We start from the raw sequence: 27,451 nt of genomic DNA, 5'->3' as shown, positions 1-27,451 counted from the left end.
CAGTGAACATACAGTGAAATTGTTACTTCAATTTGAGAATTCTGAATTTTATTTAATTTAAAATTTTACTTTCACTAACAATTTTAAGATTAAGGGTTTCCTTTAGCATTTTTGTAGCCTTGGTTGATAATTAAAGGAGTGAAAATAGCCACAACAGACATAGGATGTATGTGCCTTGCTTCCTTAGGGCCTCATGCATGCTAGGGTAGTGGAATGCTACCACCAAGTTACATCTCTATCCCTATGATCATTTTTGGATTTCTTTGTGTAGCCCTGAAACTTGCCCTGTAGACCAGGCTGACCTTGAAAACACAGAGATTCGTCTGCCTGCCTCTACCTCTTGAGTGCTGGGATTAAAGGCATGCGCCATCACCATTCCGTCCCTATGATCATTCTTAATATGACACAAGAATCCTCAAATATCTGTAGTGAATTTTAGAAAATGGGATTTAGTGGTTTTTAAAGTAATTTTGTATTATTTATGTTTCTGTGTTTTGAGACAGGAGCTCACAAACCTAGGTTGCACTGAAGCTGACTGTATAGCCAGAGATGACTTTAAACTCCCCATCCTTCTGCCTCCACCTTCTAAGTGCTCGATTACAGGTATTTGATACTAAAATGATGACTCCTGTAGTATATTTTTAGGGAAAGTATTATATTGTTAAGATGAGATATTTACCTAAAATTACACTTGATCTTTGCCAAAAGGCTGAGAAGTGATTAAAATTTATTTTTCAAGCATACCTATGCTAAGTTCTGTGTCTTTATAAGTTCATATATACCTTACATGTATATTCAACAAATGACTTTTGGTTGTTGTAGTTTAGTGTTTCAGACTGGGTACCTACAAAAAGCACAGATTGGCCTCAGCCTCCTAAATACTTGAGATTACAGACTTACCATGCCGCACCAAGAAGTTTCCAGTTTTATTCTGGATGATTGCCTAACAGTTATTCTCTGCCTCAACTGTGTGTCAGTCATTTGTGGAACTTTTTCAAAGTATGTTTACCTTGGTCTTATTCTCTAATTGGAGCAGTAACTGGCCATTTAAAGGGAAAAAAAAGTAGGGCAAAGTAAAAAGTACTTGGAGTAGTATAAACCTGATGACCATAGTTCCCTCAGCAACCCAGGCTAGGAGTGTTTTTTTGCAGTTCATTTTAGGAAAAGGGAGCATTTGTAGCCCTGTGCATTTTGTGTTCTGTTAGATAAACAATACTCTTGAATCTAATTTTGTCAGTCAAACCCAAACATAGGGAGAAGTTCAAGGATTAAATTGATAGGTATATGAGATACTGATTGCACAGGCATGATTCTCTCTCTCTCTCTCTCTCTCTCACACACACACACACACACACTCACACACTTCACACATATATTTCACACGTTTATCAGTTCTGAGCATCTTCTCAAGAGTTAAGGTTTCTGGCTCCAGAGTTAATGTTTTTAATATCTTTTGAGGCATCGACTTTATTGCATCTATCAGATGTTTATTTGGTGTTTGCTTTGTGTTAGGCATTGTTCTAGCAACTACTATTGTGTAAAAGGAGAGGCGTAGGATTAGTCATCTCTAAAGTCCCTCTTAGGCCTTAATTGTCATCATTTTTATATGTCTCATAGAAAACTGATTTGGGTAGTTAAAAGTAGTAGACCTTGTTAAGGTGTAAGCCAATGGGATTGTCCTATTTTCAGTTTCTTTAAAATAGAATATTCTGAACTTGTTTTCTCTAGTGAAGGATATATCAAGGATAGTGTAAATGAGTTTTTGTTTTTTGAGACAGGATGTCACTATGTGTGTAGCCCTGTCTGTCCTGGAACTGGCTATGTAGATCAGGCTGGCCTCAAACTCATGAGCTCACTCACCTCTGCCTCCCAGTGCTAGGATTCCAGTATTACTACACTCAGCTGAAAATGGATTCTTTGAGCATTCTTGGCATATGTATGGGCTTTAGGAATTGATTCTCTACTCCTACACTTGATGGCTTTTGTTTTATTCATTTTGTTTAATTGCTTTGATTATTCTTGTCTTCCCACAACCCTGCTCATGCCTGTAGCACAACCCTTGGGAGCCCAAGGCAGGAATGGAGGAGATATGGACCAATGTAGGGAGGACCTGTCTCAAAAAACTACTTTTGATTTTCTTAGGTTCTTTTAGGTTGGTAGATTCTATCTACCCAAACTCAGTCCTAAGTCACTTATTGATAGGTCCTTAGCCCACAGAAAGCATCTGGCACATGCATACTTGGTAACCATTGGGTGAACATAGTCAGTTCTCTGTATTCTGATACATTTATTTATGGGGGAGGGGGAGTGCTTGTGGAGGTCAGGACAATTTGAAAGGAGTCCTTTCTCTCCTACCATCTGGGTTCCTGTGATGAAACTCAAAGATTGTCAGGCTTGGTGTCAAATACCTTTCTTTACTGAATCATCTTACCAGCCCTCAACATGATTTTTAAAAAGAACTTGGGGGGGGGGTCAAGTGGGAAAGCTGGGTGGTGGCACATGCCTTTAATTAATCCTAGCACTCGAGGCAGAGGCAGGTGGGTCTACAGAGCTAGTTCTAGAACAGCCAGGGCTACACAAACCTTTTCAGGGGGTGTGGGGGGGGGAGGGTGCTTAACTGCTTTCCCAGGGGACCTGGGTTAAGTTCCTAGCACCCAGATGGTGGCTTACAACCATCCATAACTATAGTTTCAGGGGATCCAATGCTGCTTTCTGAACTCTGTGAACACCAGGCGTGCAGGTGGTGAACATACATACATACATACATGCAGGAAAAAAACAAACCTCACACTCATTAATCTTTTCGCTACTTAGAGGAATTACTTGAGCTAATAAGCCTTTTATATGTGTGTGTGAGGGGGGGGAGAGGGAAGAGAGGCAGGGGGGAGACACTATGGAGACACTATGTAACCCTGGTTGGCCTGGAACTAGCTGATACCTGCCTCTTGGAGTGCTGGGATTAAAAGGCATGGGTCACCACACCTGGCTTCTTTTTGTTTTAAGATTTTATATATATGAGTGTTAAGTGCACACATGGATTCAGTGCCCTGGGGGGGGGGCAAAAGAAGGCATTGGATCCCTTGGAATTGGAATTAGAGATAGTTCTAAGCTGCCACCATGTGGCTTATAAAAACCAAACCCAGGTCCTCTGCAAGAGCCAAGTACTCTTAACCACCCAGTCGTCTCTCTAGCTCCAATAGTCCTTTTATGATGAATTCTGGAATGAATCTAGTCTCTCTGTCTTTTTGGTTTTTCAAGACGGGGTTTCTCTGTATAACTTTGGTGCCTGTCCTGGATCTTGCTCTGTAGACCAGGCTGGCCTCGAATGCACAAGAGATCTGCCTGCCTCTGCCTCCCGAGTGCTGGGATTAAAGGCATGTGCCACCACTGCCTGGCACGCTCGCGCTCTTTCTCTTCTCTCTTCTCTCTTTCTCTCTTCTCTCTCTCTCTCTCTCTCTCACGCTCGCGCTCTCTCTCTCCCCCCTCTCTCCCCTTCCCCCTCTCTCCCTCTCTCCTCTCTCCCTCTCTCCCTCCCTCCCTCCCTCCTCCCTCCTCCCTCCCTCCTCTCCTCTCTCTCTCCTCTCTCCTCTCTCTCTCCTCTCTCTCTCTCCTCCCTCTCTCCTCTCTGTCCTGGAATTTGCTCTGTAGATCAGACTGGCCTCAAATGTATAGGGATCCACCTGCAACTGCCTCCTGAGTGCTGGGATTAAAAAACGTGGACCACTACTGCTCTGCTAAATCTAGTCATTTTTAGTAAAGAAAATGGTCCAGTGAGATGAAGGAACATAACCAAGATAGCATATATATAGACTACCTTCTTCATGAAGTTATTCCATAATTAACAAATCATATGATTTGTTTTCCAAATCATCAGTTAATGGATAAGAAGATCGGGGATTTTGTCCTTTACCTTTGGGTATTTATAGAACACCTACAACAATGCTGTTTACATAACTGCTTATTGATTCCCTGAATGGCAAAATTGGGATCCTGTTTTATTTGCAGTAGCAGGGATTGAAACCAGGGCCTTGAACGTGGTTTAGCAAAGTGTTCTCTCAGCCACTAATCTCCATGTATCCTCAGTGCCACTCCTTCCTCCTTTACTTTTTATTTTGAGACCGGGTCTCAAAAAGTTGCCCAGGCTGGCCTTGAACCTCCTGCATTACCTTCCAGAGTAGCTGAGATGACCAGGAGTGAGGATAACACAACACTGGAAGGTTGTTTGAATTTTAAGTTTTTAAAAATTATTGTATTTTATTGTATAAAATGAGCTTCATTATGATTTCTAAATATTTCTTTCTTAAGTACTTTGATCATTATTCACCTCCTTATATTATCTTTTCTTGGTTCCCTCTGCCCCCCCTTTCTCATCCTTTTCCCAAATAGTTGCCCTTCTACTTTCATGATTTATATTTATTTATAACTTAGCTTATCTTCTAGATGTTATGTGTTTTGTTGGCTTTCCTATTGAAAGTGCCTTAATTTTTAATTCATTTCAAAGCATCACTCGAGATTGTAGGGTAAGGGCTGTCGTCTTTACTTTTACAGACTAAGAAACTGAGGCAATGAAGTGACTGATAGCCAGGATCACTGGGCCAGTAAAATGCTTAGGAAAGAGTAAGCCTTCAAGCTAGACTGCTGCTTGAAGCCCTGGTCCCTCCAGCTCCTCTACCAAATCCCACTTGTGGACAAGTTGACCCTCTTCCCCCATCATCTCTGCTGGAATGAATTGGACTAAATCTCTATACAGATGCATCATTATTATATGACACCTTGCACTTTATTTTTTCTGTAACTTAGAATTTATGTGAACTTTGAACATGTTAGACTTAGGTTAATCAAATGTTACCAAAGGAATTGTTTTCCTTGGGGTGCTTTTGAGCTGCTAGTTGGGATATTAGATCCCAGCCTGTACATTCTGAATATGGAAGGGAAAAATAGTGAGGGAAAAGGGAGAGAAGGGGAACACTCCTATTCCTGAATTAATGTTTCATGTTTTACTCACTGGTGGCTATTGAGAGTTGTAAGTTTTGGTCGTTGGTCACAGGTCTCTTTCTTGACTTTCCTCTCACCTAATTATATGAGCTCCTTAATTCTCTTTATTATTAAGTTTGACATCAGAGAACATGACAGTTCATGTTTAGACCCATATTCTAACCTTAACAGAGTGGTTTGTTTCTGAGTACAATAATGCAAAAGAATTTGGTTGCTCTCCTTCATAACAACTCAGGTCAAAGTAAAGATTAGTCAAACCTTTTCTGTAAAAGGCGAGTTATTAAACAGTTTGGACTTCGTGGGCCAAGAGGCGAAATTTGGGACATTGAATTGTACGTGGAAAAAAAAATGTAACTGGATACGATTAAGCATAATTCAGGTCTAATGAGAAAAAAAAATGGAATTTGGTATGTGAGTATAATATAATATTTTACTTAATTGGAATTTAAAGTCAGTGTTCTCTCAAATTGATTGCAGTATTTGTGTTAAGTCCATTCTTAGCTTGTAGGCTGAATCCTTCCCCCTACCCCAAAAAACCAAGAGGTTGGATTTAGTTAGATCCCAGTTTGCCTGTCCTTGTTTAAAGAGAAGTAGTTCCCAAACCTGGAGGGCTTATCAAAAGATTCCTCTGCTCACTCCCAGAGATTAGTTCAGTTAGTCTGCAGTGGAGGTCTAGAGTGTGTGCTTCTAAAAAGTTCCCAGGTAGGGAATTACCCCCTAGAGAATTACTTGATTAATTCTAGCATACCCTACTTCATCAGTCTATCACGGTCTAATTCCATCTTGAATATTTTGCTTTGTGCTTAATTTAAAATTCAATTATATAGTAAATGCCTGTTATGTACTGGGTTGTACTATGTATTAGGTATTGTACCAGGTAATAGGAATACAAGATTAAAAAAATGAATTTAAAATTAGTCTCCATATACACTTTGTTAGAATCTTTGAGACAAAACACTGTTTTTAAAGCAGGCCAGTGGTGTAAGCTAAATTGGAAAAGAATGTATTATCGAATACAGTGATACTTCCTTCATTTGGTATAAATTTTCAGAACATTAAAGCTCTCTTTCAAAACAGTTAAGCTGTGATTTAATATTTGATGGAAAGCTTTCAGTGGTATTATGCTTTATAATTTTATCTGATTATGAAATTAATATCTTATTTCAGGTAGCTGGAAATAAATAGGCATCTGCCATCCTTGCCAGTCATTAGTTTTATCTCTCCACTCTTTTTTTATTTTCATTATCTATATCTATCTATCTATCTATCTATTTTTGGTTTTTTGATGGCATGTGCCATCACCACCTGGCTTTCTACTCCTTTTTTAGATACTTCTTTTGTTCAAAACTCATCACAAAGTTGACTTTAATATTACTTTACAACTTTATTTTCCACTTTTCAGTTTGTTTGTTTGAGACAGGGTCTCTCTGTGTAGCCCAGACTGTCATGGAACTTGTTCTGTAGACCAGCCTGGCTTTGAACTAAAAAAGATCCACCTTTACATGCCATATTCACTTTTTTTTCCTTGGGTTTTTGGTTTTTTTGAGACAGGGTTTCTCTGTAGCTTTGGAGCCTGTCCTGGAACTTGCTCTGTAGACTAGGCTGGCCTCAAACTCACAGAGATCTGCCTGCCTCTGCCTCCCGAGTGCTCGGACTAAAGGGCCACTACCTGGTGCCCTAGTCACTTTTTAAACACTTATTTTCCATATGCTCTGTTTTTTCCAGTATCTTTTTTCAGAGGGTTCCCACTTTTTTGTAGTAGTTTTTTTTTTTTTTTTTTTTTTTTTTTTTTTTTTTTTGAGACATAGTTTTATGTATTCCAGGTTAGGCTGTGTAGCTGAATATGACGTTAAACCTCCTTCTACTGTATGCTGGGATTACAGGTGTGTGTTGCCATGTAGGGTTTATGCAGTGCTTGGCATCAAACTCAGGGCTTTACTGATAAATACTAGGCTGGTAGTCCACTAACTGAGCTATACCCACAGCCCATGCTTCTATTTGACAGGTGAAGGTGATCAGGAATTTTATAATTTCCTGCATTATGAGAGTGGGGAAACATTGTTTAGCTTTGAGAGATTTGAATTCTTTGAAAGAAGATAAGGAAGTATACTTGAGGAAGGTGTATTTTATTAGTTTTATTTTGTTTTTGACTTTTTGAGACAGGCTCTTTGACCTTTTACTCCTTTCTCAGCTTCCCAAGTGCTGGTAGGGAATACAGGCCTGCACCACCATGCCTACCCATTTTCATTTTTCTTTGGAGCCAATATCTCTCATTTCTGCTGGCCTCCAGCTCCCAATGATCTTCCTGCTTCAGCATCAAGAGTGTTAGGATTACAGTCATGAGCCACCAAACCTGACTGGGGAAAGTGATTGTTGTAGTTGTGCAGCTGACTGAAGACCAAAGAATCTTCTCATGATTTTCCTTTCACTGAGAGCTTCTCCTTCCTACTACACATTGAAGTTAGTCATTTTAATGTAAGCTAGGAGTTGTTTCAGTGTCCTTATTTCTTCCTGCTCTCCCCAAATTCTACTTAAAATACGCAGCCTTCCACCCAATCCCCACATCTCTCCACTCCTTGCTCTGTGTATTAGGTATTGTACCAGGTAATAAGAATGTCTTCTTTCTCACCTACCCCCCCCCCAATTTCAAAGGATTGGATTATAGTTGTAACTGCTAAGTGGTGAGCAAGTATTTGATCTTGGTGAAATTGTAAAAAAAAAAAAAATCAAACTTAAATTCTGTGATTACTGCTTTGCTGTGATGATTGACTTAAATTCATTCATTTGATGCTATTATAGACATTCATTTGACACCATTATGGATGTAGGGGGATATGAGGATGGTTATTAATGTCTACCTTTAAGACTAGATGTTGGACCAAACAGTTACATAAGAACTGTTATTTGGTGCAAGGAGCTGGGGGTGTAGCTAAGTGATAGTGTGCTTTGTATTTACTAAGCATGAGGCTCTGAGATGAATCTTCTGCACCCCCCCCCAAAAAAAAAAACCAACCACAAAAAGTGTGAAAATTGTGGTAGGAGAGGTTGCTCAGTTTGGATTTGAACAAGGCTTGCGCTCCTCAGAGATGCCGCTTTGGTGGCCCTGTGAATTAGAGGAGGGACCGTCAGGCTTTGTTTCTTAGCCTTTTTGTTATCCACCAAATACTATTTGGCCAGACAATTCCTTTAGACATGCTGTACTACTAATCATCTCTGACCTCCACCCATAAAATTCCAGTAGTACCCCTCTCCCTATTGTGACCCCTGATAACGGCATAAGGAATTGCAAAATGTACACCTAATGCAAAATTGAGAACCATTATTTAAAATGGTACAATGGCAGAATGAAAAGAGTGCTTTTAGAGGAAAATCTAGTAGAGTGTAGAAGAAACAGTAGGGAGAGTGAGTTGAGTGGAGTTGTGGGAGATGATACTTAGAAGTAGTTTAAGGCTAAGGTTACAAGGTATATGTTAGGGCATTTAAGTTTGAGTTTTAGAATAAATGAGCCAGGTGGCAGTGGCGCATGCCTTTAATCCCAGCACTCAGGAGGCAGAGGCGGGCGATTTCTGTGAGTTTGAGGCCAGCCTGATCTACAGAGCAAGTTTCAGGACAACCAAGGCTGCACGAACCCTGTCTTGAAACAAAAGAATAAATAAGCAAATGGCCTTTAAGTGAAAGACAGTTTTGGGGTTTTCTTATAAAGATAATTCTGAGGGAGCTGACGAGATAGGTTTTCATTAAAGAATGAAGACATGAGATAAATCCCCAGAAACCAAATTAAAAAAAAGTCAGGCACAGCATGCATCTGTTAATTTCAGCAATGAGGAAATGGAGGTAGATAATGGAGATAGATGGATCCCTAGGGCTCACTGGCCAGCCCAGCCTTTCCTATTTGGACAGTTACAAAGACCCTCTCTCAAAAATAAGGTGGGCAACAAACACCTAATGAACTATTCCCAAGATCGTCCTCTGGCCTGCATATGCACTCACCTGCATGCACAAACACAAAGATCCTGAGCATAACATGGTGGATATATTGAAATGGAGAGGTAGCAGGGAACTGAGATATTATAATAGTTCTGTAATGTAATAAAGATTTTAAGAATGAAATAAAAGAATGGGATCTATAAAACTATCTTTGTCTCTGTATAGACACTAGAGCAAAAACATCTATTTTCTTTCAGCTTCTCCTAGCTCCAATTCCCTTTTACTGGGAGTTGCTGTCTGCTGAGATATATTGAAAGGTCATAGAATAAAATCTGTGTTACAGAACAACTACTCTTGTAATAGGTGCCTTTACATTAAAGGGTGGATTATCTAAATATGTTTATCACCCTCATCCTCTAAATGTAAGGGGGCCAGGATCTGGCACCAGAAAGCATTAACTGTAGGCTCTCCTTGTTTTGTGTAGGTGTTATTTTGCTACTTTAAAAATAATTGAACTTGTAAAAATAGGTGAATAATCTGTTTAAGACAGCTGTGATTTTATTGCTTACCATTTTCTAGGATTTGTTTTTTCAGACCTCCCTTTTCATTTTAAGTGAGAATGGGGGTAGTCAGTAGAAGTTGGTTGGAACCAATCAGAACTGTTTCAGTTTCAGCTATCCAGCCAGATCTATTATAATTTTTTTTTTCCGAGACAGAGTTTCTCTGTAGCTTTTTTCCCTCCTTTCCTGGAACTCACTCTGTAGATCAGGCTGGCCTTGAACTCACGGAGATCCACCTGGCTCTGCCTCCCGAGTGCTGGGATTAAAGGCATGCACCACCACCTCCCGGGGTTTTTTTTTTTTTTTTAAGTTCTTGACTTTTTTTTTTTTTTTTTTTTTGGTTTTTCGAGACAGGGTTCTGGAACTCGCTTTGTAGACCAGGCTGGCCTCAAACTCACAGAGATCCTCTGCCTCCTGAGTGTTGGGATTAAAGGTGTGCACCACCACTGCCCAGCTAGTATAGTAAAATAGCCTACTGAGGAAAAAAAATGTGATCTCTAGGGGGAAGAAAGGATCTTATAGAACCAGGGAACCCTCCAGACCATGCTTGGAGAACCAGTAACTTAATAGATTGCTGTTTCCCAGATGTTTAGAATGGCTTATCTTCTATAAAATTTTACTTTTTAACAGATAATTTACTTATATACCAATCAGGTTATGATACAGAATGGTTTTAGTAGTAGTCTAGAAGGTTCCAAAAACATATTTTGACCTCTATTTTTCAATTAGAGTTATGAGATATGTGTGTATATATATGTATATACATGTTTGCTTACTGCATGATTTACTAATTTCTTTCATTACTGTGAAATGTGCATTTTATGAAATGAATCTTGTTTCATTTATCCATTCTTCTGTTGGACACTCAGATTTCAGTGATTGATTGATTGATTTTTACCAATACAAGTGTTGGTACAGAGCCTGGTGTGGTGGGACACATCTTTAATCCCAGCACTCAGGAGACAGAAGCAGGCAGATCTGAATTCTAGGTCAACCAGGCCTCATGGTGAGATGTTCTCTCTCTCAAAAAAAGTACACAGACATTTTTGTGCATGTCTTTGGTAGTTAACTAATTTTATATTTAAGTATATGTATAATTTATTATGATTTCCATTTCATGAAAAAAAAAATTTCATGAAATTTTTGTGGTTCCACCTATCCCTTTTCTTTGTTTCTTAATAATAGTGTTAGGTGTGTGGCAGTAGGCTGTGGCTTGAGAGACTTAACTGGGGGGTGGGGTGAGGATGTGTTTCAGATCAGACTGGGTAATATTGGGAGACCCTGTCCTTTTTTTCTTTCTTTTTTTTTTTAAATTTTGGACACTACATACACGTTTTAAATTGTAAGTTCTCATTTTTTGCTTGAACATGGTACTCTTTAAAATTCATTTTTGGTAACATAACTTCCATTTTGGATTTTCTGTTTAAGAATTATTAATCTTTTTGGTTTTATTTTGTGTGCTTGAACCTAAATTTAGTATTAATTTCACAAAGACAGACTTCAGAACATACTTTAAAGCTCTTACTGGAATTTATGTATATAAAACTCTCATAGAAACAACCATAAGTCAGGTGGTGGTGGCGCATGACTTTAATCCCAGCACCTGGGAGGCAGAGGGAGATAGGTGGATCTCTGTAAGTTCGAGGCCAGCCTGGTCTACAGAGCCGGTTCCAGGACAGCCAGGGCTACACAGAGAAACCCTATCTTAAAAAACAACAACAACAACAACAACAAAAAAAAAAAACCAAATGCCCTTAAATGGTGAATATATTCATAAAGTATACACCATACAGTCAAATATTAGCAATAAAAAGAAGTGAAGTACTGATACATGCTACAACTTTCATGAACTTTAAAAGCATTCTGAAGTGAAAGAAACCAGTCGTAGAGGACAAAGATTAAGAGAGGGTGTTAAGGAATGGGGAGTGACTGCTTAATGATGGGAATATGGTTTCTTTCTCTTTCTGGTGCTGGAAATGGAATCCAGGGTCTCTTGCATACTGTTTACCACTGAGCTATACCCTTAGCTTTGGGATGGGGTTTCTTTTGTGTGTGATGAAAATATTATGGAATTGTGGTAATTAATTGTACAGTTCAGATAAGTGACTTGTGGCTTTTGAATACATTGGAGATAATCTCCAATAATTAATGAGAAATAATTTGAAATTGTTTAGTTTCCTTTGTCAGATCCTTTACTCTTCTACTTTTGTGAACCAGTCTAGTTCTGGAAGATCCAGGCAAAAAGATGTATATAAAGTTATTTACTAATGATCTATCTGCCTTGATTAAAGTGTTTATTAAATTAAGTCCTTATTTCATTCTGTTGGATTAGTCACTCTTAAAGTGTTTTGACAAAGATAAGTAAATTCTGTTAACTTTGATAACTTTGAGTTCATTTTAAGCTGCCATTTTAAGAATAGGGTGATACATGTTACAGAAGGGTTTTCTACTTGATAGGCGATTTATGTCTTAATGTTTTAAATAACATTGCTCACATATGTTTGCTGATATGTTTTGGGGACTGGAATTTATTGTGCTCTTGTACACTTTGCAAGGATTTAATAAAAAAATTTTAAGTGAAAGTCTTATCTTTCTGTTGAAAAGGGACCCAATAAGTGCCAGTTTTTTGGAAAAAGATGATGAAGGTAGATAATGGTGAATATTTAGCTTTATGTTATGTTTCAGGAGGCAGAACTGTAACTAATAATCCAGTGACATAGTAAAATAGCTTTTTGATTATAGAAGAAAGAAAAAACTTTTTGCTGGCAACAAGGAGCATTGCAATGTTAAAAATGTCCAGGGGAAGAGTAGATACAGAATCGTCTTCATTTTGGCTAGTTATTTTCAAATCTTAAAATGTACTTTGAACCATCCCTTCCTGATTGCCTACAAGATTCTGGCTTTCTGTGTATTTCTTTGGTATCTTTTTTCATGAAGCAAAAGTTGTTAATCTGTTTTCATCCGTTGATTTCTGGGATAATGAGAATAGCAAGCAGACTTAACACATGAATGGTGTGTTGGTGTCAAGGGCAAATCATATCATAGCATACTATGTGTACAGAGTGGTGTGGTAATTGAAGTGGGAAAGCTGTCTCCCAAATGGCACATGATGGTTGTGGTATACCCATGCAAAACTCAGACGAACTCAGGCCTAGCAGTCATAACTATTCTGACATCTGTCAAGTTCTAGTAATGGGTTTGTTTGTACTTAGTTAATACATATATTTTAGTTTTAGAGTTACTTTTATTTATGTATTTAATTTATATTTTTATTTGTATAACTTTAAAACCAAAATAAGTAAGTTTAATCCTAATTTTGTTTCAGTATATATTTAAATAACATTTACTTATTTATTTTGGGTTTTTCAGGAAAAGGTTTCCCTGTAGCCTGGCTGTCCTGGAACTTGCTTAGTAGACCAGGTTGGCTTTGAACTCCTCAAACTCTACCTCTGTCTCCTGAATGCTGGGATTAAAAGGATGTGCCATCATCCCTGGCTCTCCTAAGCAACATTTGTAATAGGAAATAATTAAAAGATTCTCCTAATGTAGAACCAGAATTAGCAAATGTGAGCCAGCTTAGCATTGATAGAAAGCTAATAGGTTGTAGTCATATGACCTGGGACCACAATTGCATACTTAATTACTAAGTCATTTCTATTAAATGGGAAAGATACATTTCTACCTCAAAGGGTGATTCATTTGTATGTTCTTTCATTTAACAGATAATTAGTGAGTTGTGTAGCACTGCATAATTTTGATGTCATCTTGTTACTGGTTTCTTTAATTTCCCTGCTGTTAAATTTTCTTTAGAGCTAGAGCAAACTCTGATAGAAATATTATGACACTATGAATTATATTGCAGAGGGTAAGGTTTTTTTAAACTTGAAATTCAGTTTTCACAAAGGACAGTGTGGCTATCAAGTATAGTAGAATTTTGGGTTAATGCAATATAATATTAACTGCTATATTATGTAAAACTGTTGAAATTGTGTATTTCATACATCATCCGTAGCAATTGTGACAATGTATATCAGAAGCAGAAAACCTTGATAATGTATATAGTTTGAATACTTTTCACTTGAGTCAGTCTAGAGATCTTTTAAGGAACCTTTAAGGTTCCAAAATAAGAATTGTCGAGGGTGGTAATTTTTTTTTTTTTTTTGGTTTTTTTGAGATAGGGTTTCTCTGTGTAGTTTTGGAGCTTTTCCTGGAACTCACTCTGTAGCCCAGGCTGGCCTCGAACTCACAGAGATCCGCCTGCCTCTGCCTCCCGAGTGCTGGGATTAAAGGCGTGCGCCACCACCGCCTGGCTAGTAATGATCTTAATCAGCATTTTGAGAAATAACTAGCACTTGTTAAACTACTACCATTTACTAGATCCCTTCTGTGTGTTCCTGGAACTTGTACATTCTCTCATTAAAGCTTTCTGATAATCTCTGGAGGTGTTAGCCACATTGAGAGAGCAAGATGATTCTTGGGGATAGAACTTTTTATTGTGGGCCTGTTGTATTACACTGTATATATTGCTGAAAAAACTCGGGGTTCTGCAGAATCCTCCATGAAAAAATAATGGGGTTTGTGGAAAACATTGGAATTAAGAGCAATTTTTTTACCCCAAAGCTGTTAAAAATTCCAATACAGTAAACCACAGTTGAAAAGGTCTTAAATTCCTGACAACCTATAGTAAGTATAAGACCTTTTTAAGGTAACATAATGGAAGGGAATGGGTATATGGAAGGGTTGAAGTTACTGAATTAGGATACAAGGTTAAAGTGCATGTAAAGATCAGGTAGAACTGCAAAAACAAATTTCTAAAATAGCATGTGACTAGAACAAAAACAAGACCGTGGGCAATAAGCTTTATGGCTAAAATATAGTATGATTGAGAAAGGCTAGCAACCACCACAATTCTACTTTATGAAATTGACTATGTGTACCTTGTAAATGGAATCATATGGGTTTTTTTCTTTTTCTGATTGGCTTATTATATAAAATAATGCACCCAAGTTTTCTTGCGTGTCATAGCTATAGCTTATCAAAATTTACCTTTCTTTGTCTCCCTTTCTCTCTCTTTGTTTTGAGACACTGTCTTACTATATAGTCTTTACTAGCCTGGAACTTTGTAGATTAGGTTAGCCTCAAACTACCTGCCTCTGCCTCCAGAGTGCTAGGATTAAAGGTGTGTGTCACCACACCTGGTAGAATTTCCTTCCTTTAAAAGCACACAAAGGTTCCAATTCCTCCTCATCCTTACCACCACTTTTTTCTCTACCTTCCACCCTGAGGAATATGATGTGATACGCATTTGTGGTTTTGATATGTATTTCCCTGGTGACTAATAATGTTGGGCAATTTTTCATGTGCTTATTGACTATTTATATATCTTTTAGAGAAATAGATCTTTTGCTCATCTCTCAGCTGGATTGTCTATTGAATTGGACAAATATTTGTCTATATTAAATCTAAGTCCATAATTATATATTTATCATTTTCTTCCTCCATTTAGAATGGTTGCCCCTTCTTTGTCTTTAGGGTATCATTTGAACTCTGATTATTACATTTATTTATAGGAGTGTGTGTGTGTGTTTGTGTGTGTGTGGCTGTACCTGTGTGTCAGTGCTCAGTGTAGAGGTCAGAGGACAACTTGTTGGGAGTCTGTTCTGTCTATGTGAGTTCTGGGCAGGGATTTAATTTAGGTTGTCAAGCTTGGTGGCAAGAACTTTTGACCCACTTAGGCATCTTGCTGGTCCTTCATTTTTTTTTTGGGGGGGGGTGCTGGAGATTGAGTTTAGTGCCCATTCACATACAGTACTTGGATTTTCGAACTGTCCTACACCCCAAACCTTCAAAGTTTGTAATTTTAGTTAAATCTGGTTTGTCTGTTTCTTTTGTTGCTTTTGCTGTTAGAAGAATCCATTGCCAACTCCTAGACCATTGAGATTTGCCTTTTATGCTTTAAATCAGTTAAGAGGAGGCAAAATAATGTATTCACACCAAATTTTCTGTTTCGAGATGTCTCTGGATTTTGTCAAATTTCTTGGTCTTGATCTTTATATTTATTCCACTTGGAATTTGTTTAAAGCCTTAGATATTTTTCATGAAGTTTGGGGGTAGGTTTTGACCATAATTTCATCACGGATCTTGTCTTTTTCATTACCCCTATGTTGATGTGTGTCACATTGCTCTGGTGATCTGTTCATGTTGTTCTTGTTATTTCAGATTGCTGTCTAACAACCTGCAAGTTTGCTGATTATTTCTTGTGACAGTTCTGCTGTTGAATCACATTAGATTTTTAATTTAACTTGTACTTTTCAAGTCCAGACCTTTTACTTTGCGCTTGGATTTTGTTTTTTAATGTCTTTTTTGTCTCCTTATTGTTAATTTTTAAGGATACAACATTTTCCTTTACTAGTAGTATACTTTCCTTGAATTATTTGAGGATACAAATAGCTGTTTTGAAGTTTTGTTAAGTTGCACATTTGGACTCTCTGAAAGACTTTCTCTTTTTTTACTTGTAGGTGGCCCACACATTCCTGTTTTTCATGTATTGTAGTTTTTGATGTGAAACTGGACTCTTCATACAATGTAGTAAATTGAGTAATAATTTTTACCTTGCCACCACCAGAACTTTTTCCCCCTTATTTATGTAATAACTAGCTGAACAATTTTAGTAAATCTTTCCTGCCATTTCCTAATGTGTAGCCTGTAGGACCCTATGTAGCCAGAGTCATGTACTGTCACTTGGGGATGACAGACTGCACGGCTTTCTGAGTCTCTTGTGTTTCTCTGTTTAGTGTTCCAACAAGCACCGCATGTATCTTGTCTTTGCCTGCCCACTCTTCTGCCCAACTTTTAGCTTTTACTAGTTACCTACTGAATGCTCTATTGTTTTACATGATGTTTTGGGTTATAAAATTCCTCAGTCTGATCCTTGATCCAATTAAATTCTCATTTTTCAGGGGTAATCCTTTGTGCTGGTTCTTAAGGTTTTATTCTGACCCAGGATGGTTGTTTATAGCTCCATTTCCCTTGTTCTTTTTGATAAACTGCTAGCTGGATAGTTTAACTTATTGACTTTTATGGCACTATCAACATCTTAATCTAAATAAAGCCAGTTTACTATAAGAGAACTTCAGAGATTTCTGTTCTTATTTTCTTTCCCCTGGTGGAACCTTTACACCGCTTCAGAACTGAAGCAGTAAACTGTAGCTGGCTTCTGTCATAGTTAAAGCCCCTGCTTCTCCTGAGTAGAGTGCTGCATGGAGGCAGCATCCACTCTTTGACTCCGCAGCCTGTCTTCTGCCTTGGAACCTTGACCCTATGGATGAATTGGGGTGAGAGCCATTAGGACTTGGCTTGCTGCCCTTGAAGTAGAACTTCGGTCCCACAAGGGGGCCTGGGTGGAACGAAAGAGCCCAGATCTCTGATATTCTTCCCTGTAATAGAGCCTCTTGCTGGATTGATGAGAAATCTAGCTGCTTTCTTCTCCCAGGGAGATAGTACCATTAACTAGAAGGAGAGAGAGAGCCCCCTGTTCTTTGGTGTGCTCCTCTGGAATGAAACTGTGGTGGTTTAAACACCAGGCTTTGTTCTTACTGAGATGTAGATTTTTCTTGATCAAAAATTTTGTAGTTTGTTATATGTCCTTAAGACAATTTCTAGAGACTTAATTTTTTTTCTCACCTGCTGTTGGTAGTTTTACTGAGGAAACTGCCCATCCAAGCTTCTGATGTCACCATTCTTGAAATTAACAACCACTGAAAAGTTGGTTTTGAAAATGCCTAGAAAGGATGCTAACATTACTGAAGCTTTCAGTACCATAATTGTGTATGTGTAGGACTTGACAGACCTCACCATGGAGAAGGCCTGAATAAGAGAATTTGACTAATTATCAAGCATTTCTAAGTTGAGTACATTTCTGTTGACATAAGGAATTTCAAGTGCAGAGTGCATATCTGTTGCATAACTTCTAGGAAGTTATCCTTAGGAAAGAGCCATAGATAGATGGCAGTGACTTAGTTACAAAATATATGTGGAGGGCTTTAAATAGCGCTGAAGATAGAATGTGAATATTTAGTTGACATGCAGTAATATACGAAAGAGTAATTGAACCTCTTCATTTGCATTTTCTGAATTGATTGGTTGTGAAGTTGTCTAGAACTGGTATCACACTTGGAACCTTGTTCTTAATGTTTGAAACCATAAGAATTCAGAATGATGAGTTCATATACTGGTAACTATAGGAGTATTGAAAGCTAGGACAATGAAATCTTTTATTCTTGAGGAAAGGTTCAATTTAAAAATTTAAATGGTTAGAGTGGGTCCAGTGAGATGACTCAGCAGATAAAGGTCCCTGCCTCCAAACCTGACAACCCAAGTTCAATTCCTAGGATACATGGTGGAAGCTGAGACCTGAGTTTTAGCAACTTGTCCCCTGAGGTTTGTTTGTGCACCCTGGTATCCACACCCCCACCAAAGAAAACTAAAACATAACTTCAACTTTTTCTTCTTTTCCCCTTTCCTCTTTTATTTGGAGTGTGGGTGTGTGCTTGTTTTTGTTTTTCGAGACAGGGTTTCTCTGTGTATCACTGGCTGTCCTGGAACTCACTCTGTAGACCAGGCTGTTCTCAAACTCAGAGATCTGCCTGCCTCTGCCTCTTCAGTGCTGGGATTAAAGGCGTGTGCCAACACTTCCAGGCAACTTTAAAATTTTTAAAATAGGATTGCTTAGAGATGTTTGTGTTTATGGCTATAGGCTAAACTGTTAAATTATAAGTTTTTCAAAAGTCCATAGCATGACCTCATGTGACCACTGAAAAATAATTTTTATAAATTTTTGTGTGTCTGTGCGGGTGCCAGAGGTCAATGTTGGTTTATCTTCCTTAATTACTCTCTACCTTATTAATTTTTTAAAGTTTATTTTTAATTAAAAAAAGTATGTGTCTAGGTGTTTTACCTACATATGTCTGTGTACCACATGCATTCTTGGTGTTTGAGAAAGCCAGGGGAGGTCATTTGATCCCCTGGGAGTTACAGAGGATTATGAACTGCCTTGTAGATGCTGGGAATCTAACCTGAGTCTTCCACAAGAGCAGCCAGTGCTCTTAACTGCTGTTATCTCTCCATACCCTTTAAATTTCTTACTGCCTGTGTTCCTGTGTGTGTGTGTGTGTGTGTGTGTGTGTGTGTGTGTGTGTGTGTGTGCGCGCGTGCTCGAGCACTATAGCGTGTGTGTGGAGGTAAGAGGACAGAAATTGGATCTTTCCTTCCACCATGTGGATCCCAGGAATCAAACTCAGGTTGTCAGGCTTGGTGGCAAGCACCTGCACTAATTGAACTGGAACTCAAAAGACTCAGCTACAGTAGCTGGTCAGCAAACCCCAGGGATCCTCCTATCTCTATCTCCCAGCACTGAGATCACAAGCATGTGCTGCTGCCTGGACCTTGATGGGGGTGCTGAAGATTAACTCTGAAGATTAAACTTGGGTCCTCATACTTGTGTATCAGGTATTTTATGCACTGAGCTATCTCCCCAGCTTATTAAAAAAAAACTTAATTTTTAAAAATAAGTAATTTTTATGAATATCACCAGTTATGTTTTAGAATACTTATATGAGGAAATAACTCATTGAAAAGTTTAGTTTTAGGAAACATCTCTCATCAAAAACTACTTCTGTAGTTTTGCCCCTTAGTAATCTATATAGTGCTTTTGTATGGGATGATTTTCCCATCACTTTTGCCAAATAGTTTTGGTTTGACTATAGATAGGACTTTTGAATACATACACATAAGGAAGGAGGTGTGTCTTGTCTGTGTGTTTGTGTTTACAGTGGTTGGTGTATATGGTGGGCAAGAGAGATGGCTCAGCGGTTTACTAATCTTTGATAAGCTGCCAGATCAGTTCCCAGGACCCACATGGCAGATCACAACTGTCTATAACTCCAGTTACAGGAGATCAGAGCCTCCTGGGTTTGGTTCCCAGAACCAAAGTCTTAACTCTAAGTCTTAACTCCAGCTACAAGGGATCTGTCTCCCTCTTCTGGCCTCTGAGGTTACTGCTTGCACAGGCAAAACAGTCCTACATATAAAATATTGAAAAAGTAGGTGTCTATCAGAAACATATACCAGTCACTATTTCATTTTCCTCATTAACCCACTGATAAGGTACACTTTTTCCTGTTTACTTTAAGAAGACATAATGTAGAGGCAGATACAAATTAGATTTGGCTCTAAATAGATTTGAATAAACTGCAGCTCTTATTTTTAACTCTGAAAAGGGGAAAATAATACCTTCTGTAGTACACACATGGGAGAAACAAATGAGTTGTATAAAGTGCTTGAAAGTCTTCTGCACTTTATATCTATGATGCTGAAGCACAGGAGCTCCAATTATGTTTTATATACCATGCTGTATATTTGATGTTGGATGTCTTAAGCCAGGTTATGAGTAGAAATTTCATAATGCTTATAGACAATCTCTCACAGAGCCAAGGAGTTGACTGGGTTAGGTGATACTTCAATTTTAAGATACATGAGCTATTGTGGGCAAAGTGAGAGTAGTGAAAATTAGACCCAAATACAGATTAAAGAATCAGTTTCTTAATCTGGTGGTATAATACACTCAATCACAGGAGATTTTTGTTGTTTTTAAGTGTGGCATAGGCCTAATTCTACCTGATGAGAAAACTAGATGTCAGTGCCATTAAAAGCACCTCTTGAAAAACACCAGAGGTACTTTTATTACTCTGCAGAACAAAAGAAACTAAGTGGTCTAATGAATATGGAATTAAAATTTTGGTAGTTGCCGGGCGGTGGTGGCGCACGCCTTTAATCCCAGCACTCGGGAGGCAGAGGCAGGCAGATCTCTGTGAGTTCAAGGCCAGCCTGGGCTACCAAGTGAGTTCCAGGAAAGTCGCAAAGCTACACAGAGAAACCCTGTCTCGGAAAAACTAAAAAAAAAAAAATTGGTAGTGGTCTGTGCACTTGTTTTTTTTTGTTAGTTTGCAAAGAATGATTGTTGTTCGGGGTTTGGGACCTGTTGCCTTGATAGGGCTCCAGGGGTGCTTGTGATGAGAAACTTATCAAAAGTGGAAAAAAAAAAAAACTAAGGTTACTTGGTGAATTAAGTTGTATTAGGGTACACATAGGTTACACACTTTACTGTTTACGAAGAAAAATCCCCCCAAAATGGTATGACAAGGTTTAAGATCTTTTGGTTTGGGAATGAGGGTGGGAAGTAAACAATAGAGCTTGGATTTCTCACAATTAGGGAATCTGAAATCCGAGGTCTGGGTGTTGATAGTTTTGCTTGTTTGTTTCTCTTTCTCTCTCTCTCTCTCTCTCTCTCTCTCTCTCTCTCTCTCTCTCTCTCTCTCTGTGTGTGTGTGTGTTAAAGTTATCTTTGTTAGTTGAGTGGTCTTTCTTAAATTTACAATTCAGTTTGTGTTTATGTGCTGAGTATACATGCTTTTGCAGTATATGTAAGACATTATTAGCCAGTTAAGGACAGTTTACCATTCCATGATTTATGTGAGTGGCAGCTAGCTTCTTGATACTGCCTTTGGAGTCAGTTACAGGAGAAAATTGAAATATTACTTGATAAAGCTAGACTTGTATGGTTTTGTGGTATAATAGTTGCAGAACCATTATTAGTTTAAGTTGAATGTAGTAATGAAGTTTTAGATTTTCACTTTTCACCTGTCAATTTATATAGTCATGCTCTCTTGGCCTGATTGAATGGTGATAATAAACTTGAACAGTTTTGTTTGTTTGTTTTTGTTTTTTGAGACAGGATTTCTCTGTGTAGCTTTGGAGCCTGTCCTGGAACTCGCTCTGTAGCCCAGGCTGGCCTCAAACTCACAGAGATCCTCCTGTCTCTGCCTCCCAAGCACTGGGATTAAAGGCATGCGCCCGGCTGAACAGTTTTTATAGTTCATGTTAGTTATTTCTAAAATAAAATGTTCTTTGGGATGGAGAGATGGAGCCATCTCTCCATCAACCATCAGTGCATTGGCTGTTCTTCCAGAGGTCCTGAGTTCAATTCCCAGCAACCACATGGTGGCTCACAACCATCTGTAATGAGATCTGGCGCCGTCTTCTGGCCTGCAGGCATACATGCAGACAGAGCACTGTATACATAATAAATAAATCTTTTAACAAAATGTTCTCTTTTCCCTTCTATTTGTAGGTTATGCAATGGTCTCTGCAAGATGTTTTATTCTTGAATTGGAGCTTTTTAAGACTGACAAATGCTGGTACTTCATCTTCTATAAGTGGACTATAATTTCTTTTCTTAAGACAACTACATAAGCAGACAAAATTGCAAAGATCTGCCCTGTGTCGAGTATGACAGCCACAACTCGTGGCTCTCCAGTTGGAGGGAATGACAACCAGGGCCAAGCTCCTGATGGACAGTCTCAGCCCCCCCTCCAACAGAATCAGGTAAGACATTAAAGATAAAGACACATTGGTATATCTCCTATACTCTTGAGTGCTGAGTGCAGAGACATGATAGAAATGATTGTGAAGCAACCATAAACTGAATGTTTTGTTTAAGAAAAGTAAATACAGGTCTTCAGCAGTCACAAAAAAACTCAAGTGCTTCAGCAACATTGTTTTTTTTTTTTTTCATGTCTTTTTCAGATGTCTTACATTGTCAGTCTTTAATAAAATGAACGATTTAAGCCCTCTGTCGATTCTGGGAGAAACCATTGTATTATTCAGTGTAGCCTATGGAACCAAGTAAATCAGAACTCCATTTTGTATGGCATATATATATATATAAAATCATAAATTGTCAATTCACAATAAGATTTTTAAAGACTATGGACCAAAGTCTTATTACTGGCATTCAAATCAAATTTCACCTTTGCACCATATCAGCTTTATGACTGGATAAATTATATAATCTCGAAGCCTCAGTTTCTTCATTTGATAGGGATAACAGTAATGGAACTTCATGGCGTTGTTTGAGGATCAAAGGAAATAATGTTTGTAAAGACTTTAGCATAGATACTGGGTCAATCTTTTGCTTGCCCTAAAGCTCTTAAAGTAATATTATTATTCTGTTTTCTCAATCGACATATGTAAGGTTTCTGGTTCTTCTGATGTCTATTCCCCGTTGGAAGATTTTACTAGTAAAATTTACTAATTTAAAAAAAACTTGATTTTGTAAACAGATTTTCTATGTAGATCCATCTTTTTTTGTTTTTTGAGACAGGGTCTCTCTACATAGCCCTAGCTATCCTGGAACTCACAATGTAGATCACATTGGTTTCAAATTTACAGAGATCCACCTGCTTTTGCTTCCCAAGTGCTGGGATTAAAGGTGTGAACCACTATGCCCAGCCTAGATCCATCTTTTTAAAGGAGGATTTTCTTAATAAAACAAAAAACCATTTTCTTTGTCTTGGTCATTTTTGTCCACTTCATCTAGAGTGCCAACTTTATTTAAATGCAGTTGTTTATAATACTGTTTGTGATCTTGAGTGCTGGGATGGAACTCAGGTCCTTGCATATGCTAAGTGTATACTATATAACTTGAAACTGCTTCTTACCCCAGACCCTGTAATATCCTTTTGACTATTTTTTTTTTTAAGTATATATGGGGGTTTGTAGCAGGGTCTTTCTTTGTTCATCTCTGATACTACTAATTTGTATTCTCTCTGCTGATCAGTCTTTCTAGGGGCTTACCAATTTCATTAATACATTGCTGCTCCCCCCAAAAAAAAATCTTTTTGGGAGACTTATAATAACCCCCCCCATAAAAAACACCTCATGCTTTTACAAAACCTTATTTAATTGTTTTTTACGTTCTTTTTTCTTAATTTTCTTGTTTTCATCTCCTGAAATTTATCTTAACCCTTTCTAATCTATACAGTTTTATACTTTGAAGAATTAGGTTGAATAAGCCAAAGAGTAAGATTGTGATAATGCAGCTCCTGTTAGTGGTGTTTGAGGTAAACTAGTTGGTTTGTGTATACATGAATAACAGACACACTGCTTACAGAGATACACATTTTCGTGGGGTTTGTATGGATAACTTTTAAAGCAAAAGTGTTATTATTGTAGAGTACTTTGTGATTTGGGGCTAGGTTTTTACTGTTCAGGAGCTAGTAGTTTATCTTTCTCTTTTTTTTCTGCTTTATTTCCTGTATTGTGTGTGGATTCTAACCTCTTTTTACAATTTTCATGGCTTTGCAGGGCTTTTCAGTGAAAAGAAATCCTGTTTGTTAACATTGCACTTGTTTTGTTTTGAGACAGGGTCTCTTACTATGTAGCTCTGGCTGTCCGGGAACTCCCTTTGTAAACCAGGCTGGCCTTAAACTCAGAGATCCTCCTGTCTTTGCCTCCCAAGTCCCGGGATTAAAAGCATATTATTAGGGGCTGGAGAGGTGAGATGGCTCAGAGGTTAAGAGCACTGATTGCTCTTCCAGAGGTCCTGAGTTCAATTCCCAGCAACTACATGATGGCTCACAACCATGTATAATGAGATCAAGTTTTCTTTTCTGGCGTGCAGGCATACATGTAGGCAGAACACTGTATACATAATAAATAAACAAATCTGTGTTTTAAAAAGACATGTTACTTTTATTTTAAAATATACTTGATTTTTAGAGGTCTTAGGTTTGTGATCGTAATATTACATGTCTGTTACATATTAATATATGCACATTGTGTTCATCTATTGAAGATAACTTGCATTTTTAAAACAAAAGAACAAAAGCAAATTACATTCTTACCTATAGAACCACTCTGTTTACCTATAAAATTTCTCATTGTTTCTTATTGCTATGTTTTGGTTTTGATTTATTGAGACAGTGTTTCTCTGTAGCCCTAGCTATTCTAGAACTCACTCTGTAGACCAGGATGGCTTTGAACCTACAGAGAGATCCGTCTGCCTTTACCTCCCCAAGTGCTGGGATTAAAGGTGTGTGCCACCACTACCCAGGCTATTTTATATTATTTAATGTTAGGGTTTTAATTATTTCACAATCTCTGATACTGTTGGACCACAAAGAAGCAACCAAAGATTTAGTCAGCGCCTGATTTAGGGCTTAGTTTTTGTTTTTTTTTTTTTTCTTTGTTATTTTTAATTATATGTGTGTATGTGCATCTATGTGTGGGCACACATAAGTACAGATACCTACAGAAGTGGTGTGAGATCTGTCTGGTATGGGTGCTGGGAATTGAACTCTAGTCTTCTGAAAGAGCAGTGGATGAGTCATCCCTCCAGTCCAGGGCTCAGTTTTTCATAAGCTTTACATGTACTGACATAAAGAGAAATTAAAAGATAACCTGAGGGAGCCACTTCTATACAATGTGTGTTCTGGGTGTTTAATTTGAGTCATCAGGCTCAGTGGCAAGAGCATTAGTAAGCCATCTTACTGGCCCATAAAGGGAATTTCTTAATCAAATTTTTAACTTTAAAATCTGTACATATAGAATAAATTTTAAGACTCTTAGTATGTCATAAAAACCAGTGACAAGTGGGATGAACATTCCTCAGATGTATGTATCTGATAAGGTTCTAGAATGTAATTTGACTATGTATGCCAATTGTTTTTAAAGAAATTGTTTATGCTGTTGTAGTTAATATTTCTAGTGTCCTGTCCTAAAGAAAAATGTGTTTTCTACAAGATTTATACATGACAAAGACTCGTATTAATTTTAATTTATGTAATGCTGATAATTTTGACTACTTAGATATTGAATGAAAAGGGACAGATACAGTCCCAATTTTATTGAAAATTTATACATATATGGACAGTTTTTCTTTAGTTCATAAAAAGATCACAAGGAGGTAACTAAAATGTCATTGCTGGTGTTTTGTTTGGTGTGGTATTATAGATGTTTAAAATTGGTTTTGTCTATTTTCTGTGAGCATGTAAATACAGGACAAAGTGTTTTGTTGGTTGTTTAAAACAAAACAGGTTACTAAAGTTATAGACTTCAATTTAGCTATTTGTATGGGGCTTCTAGCATTTGAATTCTCTGCCTGGTGACTTAGCTGTGTTCTTTCTCCTTAGTGTAAAAGTTTATTAGGTGGCTACTTCATCTTGTAATCCAGCACAAACTTTGAAAGAATATATTAAATCATAAGCTTTCAATGATGTCTTTGTAAAATTTTATGCTACTAACATTTTAAAAACTAATGCTAATCTCTTAATGTTTGGACGTGTGTGTGTGTGTGTGTGTGTGTGTGTGTGTGTGTGTGTGTGTGTTTTATAGAAACTTATATCTGGAATGTTTAATTTTTAATCAAGACCTCATCGCCTGATTCTTCCAATGAGAATTCCCCGGCAACTCCTCCTGATGAGCAAGGTCAAGGTGATGCCCCCCCACAGATTGAAGATGAGGAACCTGCATTTCCACATACTGACTTGGCAAAGTTAGATGATATGATCAACAGGTCAGTTGTTTTCGCTTTCTAGTGTGTATAATGCATAAGAAAACCAAGTTTTTCAGCATTATATGTGATAGGTAACACAAAGACGGTGAAGAGGAATCTACTGCCTAATCTTCCCATCATAGTCACTATCAAGTACTTTATAATAGATGGTTTTTATTGGATATAATGAAAAAGAGCGAGAACATTAGTGAAGCTAACTATATGGCCCTAGTTGTTCATTTCCAAAGTAGAACTGTTTGTGTAGTTTGCCTTTTTAAGAGTTGTTGAAGCTTCTTTTCAGTGGGCATGTTGGTTCTTGTGTAACTTTAATAACTTGAGGGTAGCCCTGAATCAAACCAGGTCATAAGGAGTTTCTCAGAGCATGCCCTTCATGCTGACTCAAGAGAATGACACTTTTAAGTTGTTCTTCAGGGTAAGGAAAGGATGTAAAGAAACAGAAGAGCATATTAAAAACAAACAACAACAAAAAAACCCTATCTGAGCGTAGTCCTCACTGGGTAGTGTGAGTTCAACAAGGGCCCCTCAGAAGGAGTAGTGGGCACTGGAGCAATGGCTCAGCCATGAAGAGCACTTGCTGCTTTTCCAGAAAACTTTGATTCTATTGCTGGCACCCACATGGCAGCTCATAGCTGTCGTCTATTATTCCAGACCCAGGGAGTCCAGGCTCTTCTGGCCTCTAAAGGCACCAAAAATACATGCAGACAGAGCACTCATACATATAAATTAATTGATTAAAACTGAGAGCATTTTTAAAAGAATTATGAAAATATAGGCATTTTGCCTTTTTACTTAGTAAAAGTCAAAACTTAACTACATGTATGGAGAAATAAAAATCCTTTGCATTAAAAAAACTGAGCTGGGTGTAGTGGCTCACATAATTAATCTCAGGACTTGGGAGGCAGAGGCAGGCAGATCTCTGTGAGTTCAAGGACAACCTGATCTACATAGTAAGTTCTAGGACAGCCAGAGAGCACACACATAATGAGACCCTATCTGGAAAAAACACACAACAAAAATCTGAATTTCTTAGTAATTAGTATGCATTGTTAAGCCCAGAACTATGTTGTGTAATATATAGTAAGTAGATAAAATTTATCTAGCCCCTTCCCCACATATCTCAACCAAAAATTTCTCTTAACATAAAGCAGTACATTTTTCGATATTTGTGTTTACTGTTATGTATGTATTGAGTTTTTCTATAAATATAAAATCTTACTATAATTTTATAACTTGTTTTACTTGTTTGAAATATTCTCTCAATTGACTCATTTTAAAGGGAACATTTAAGAGAAATATACAGCTTGTAGTAGCAGCTTATAATAATTGCATGCAATGAATTATTGTCAAATCAATGTTAAGGATATTTATAAAGTCCTTGATTGTTCTTAACAGCAGAGATGACATAAGAAAGTTGCATTGTTATATTTCAGTTTTGTCTGGTGGTTGGTAAAATATGCAGGTTAGATACTAGGTTGCATGAAAACAATTCTTTATGGAAGAAAAATGCAAAGGACATTTGTAAATAAATGATGATAGTTATTTGTGTCTAATAGGTTAT

General features: G+C 37.7%; 1 protein-coding gene across 4 annotated transcripts in view; it reads left to right on the top strand.

Annotated features, from left to right (window-relative positions):
- Usp9x (ubiquitin specific peptidase 9 X-linked) overlaps positions 1 to 27,451 on the top strand; it is a 122,076-nt gene that overhangs the window by 8,105 nt on the left and 86,520 nt on the right. For all 4 annotated transcript variants that reach the window (XM_028875920.2, XM_037198866.1, XM_028875924.2 and 1 more), the window contains exons 2-3: positions 21,670 to 21,923; positions 25,748 to 25,893. In XM_028875920.2, coding sequence (XP_028731753.1) covers positions 21,828 to 21,923; positions 25,748 to 25,893 — 242 coding nt within the window. In that variant the 5' untranslated portion in view covers positions 21,670 to 21,827. The remainder of the gene's footprint in view (positions 1 to 21,669; positions 21,924 to 25,747; positions 25,894 to 27,451) is intronic.

This window comes from Peromyscus leucopus, chromosome X (genome assembly GCF_004664715.2).
Source record: "Peromyscus leucopus breed LL Stock chromosome X, UCI_PerLeu_2.1, whole genome shotgun sequence".
Taxonomy (NCBI): domain Eukaryota; kingdom Metazoa; phylum Chordata; class Mammalia; order Rodentia; family Cricetidae; genus Peromyscus; species Peromyscus leucopus.
This window is presented reverse-complemented; position numbering and strand designations above follow the sequence as displayed.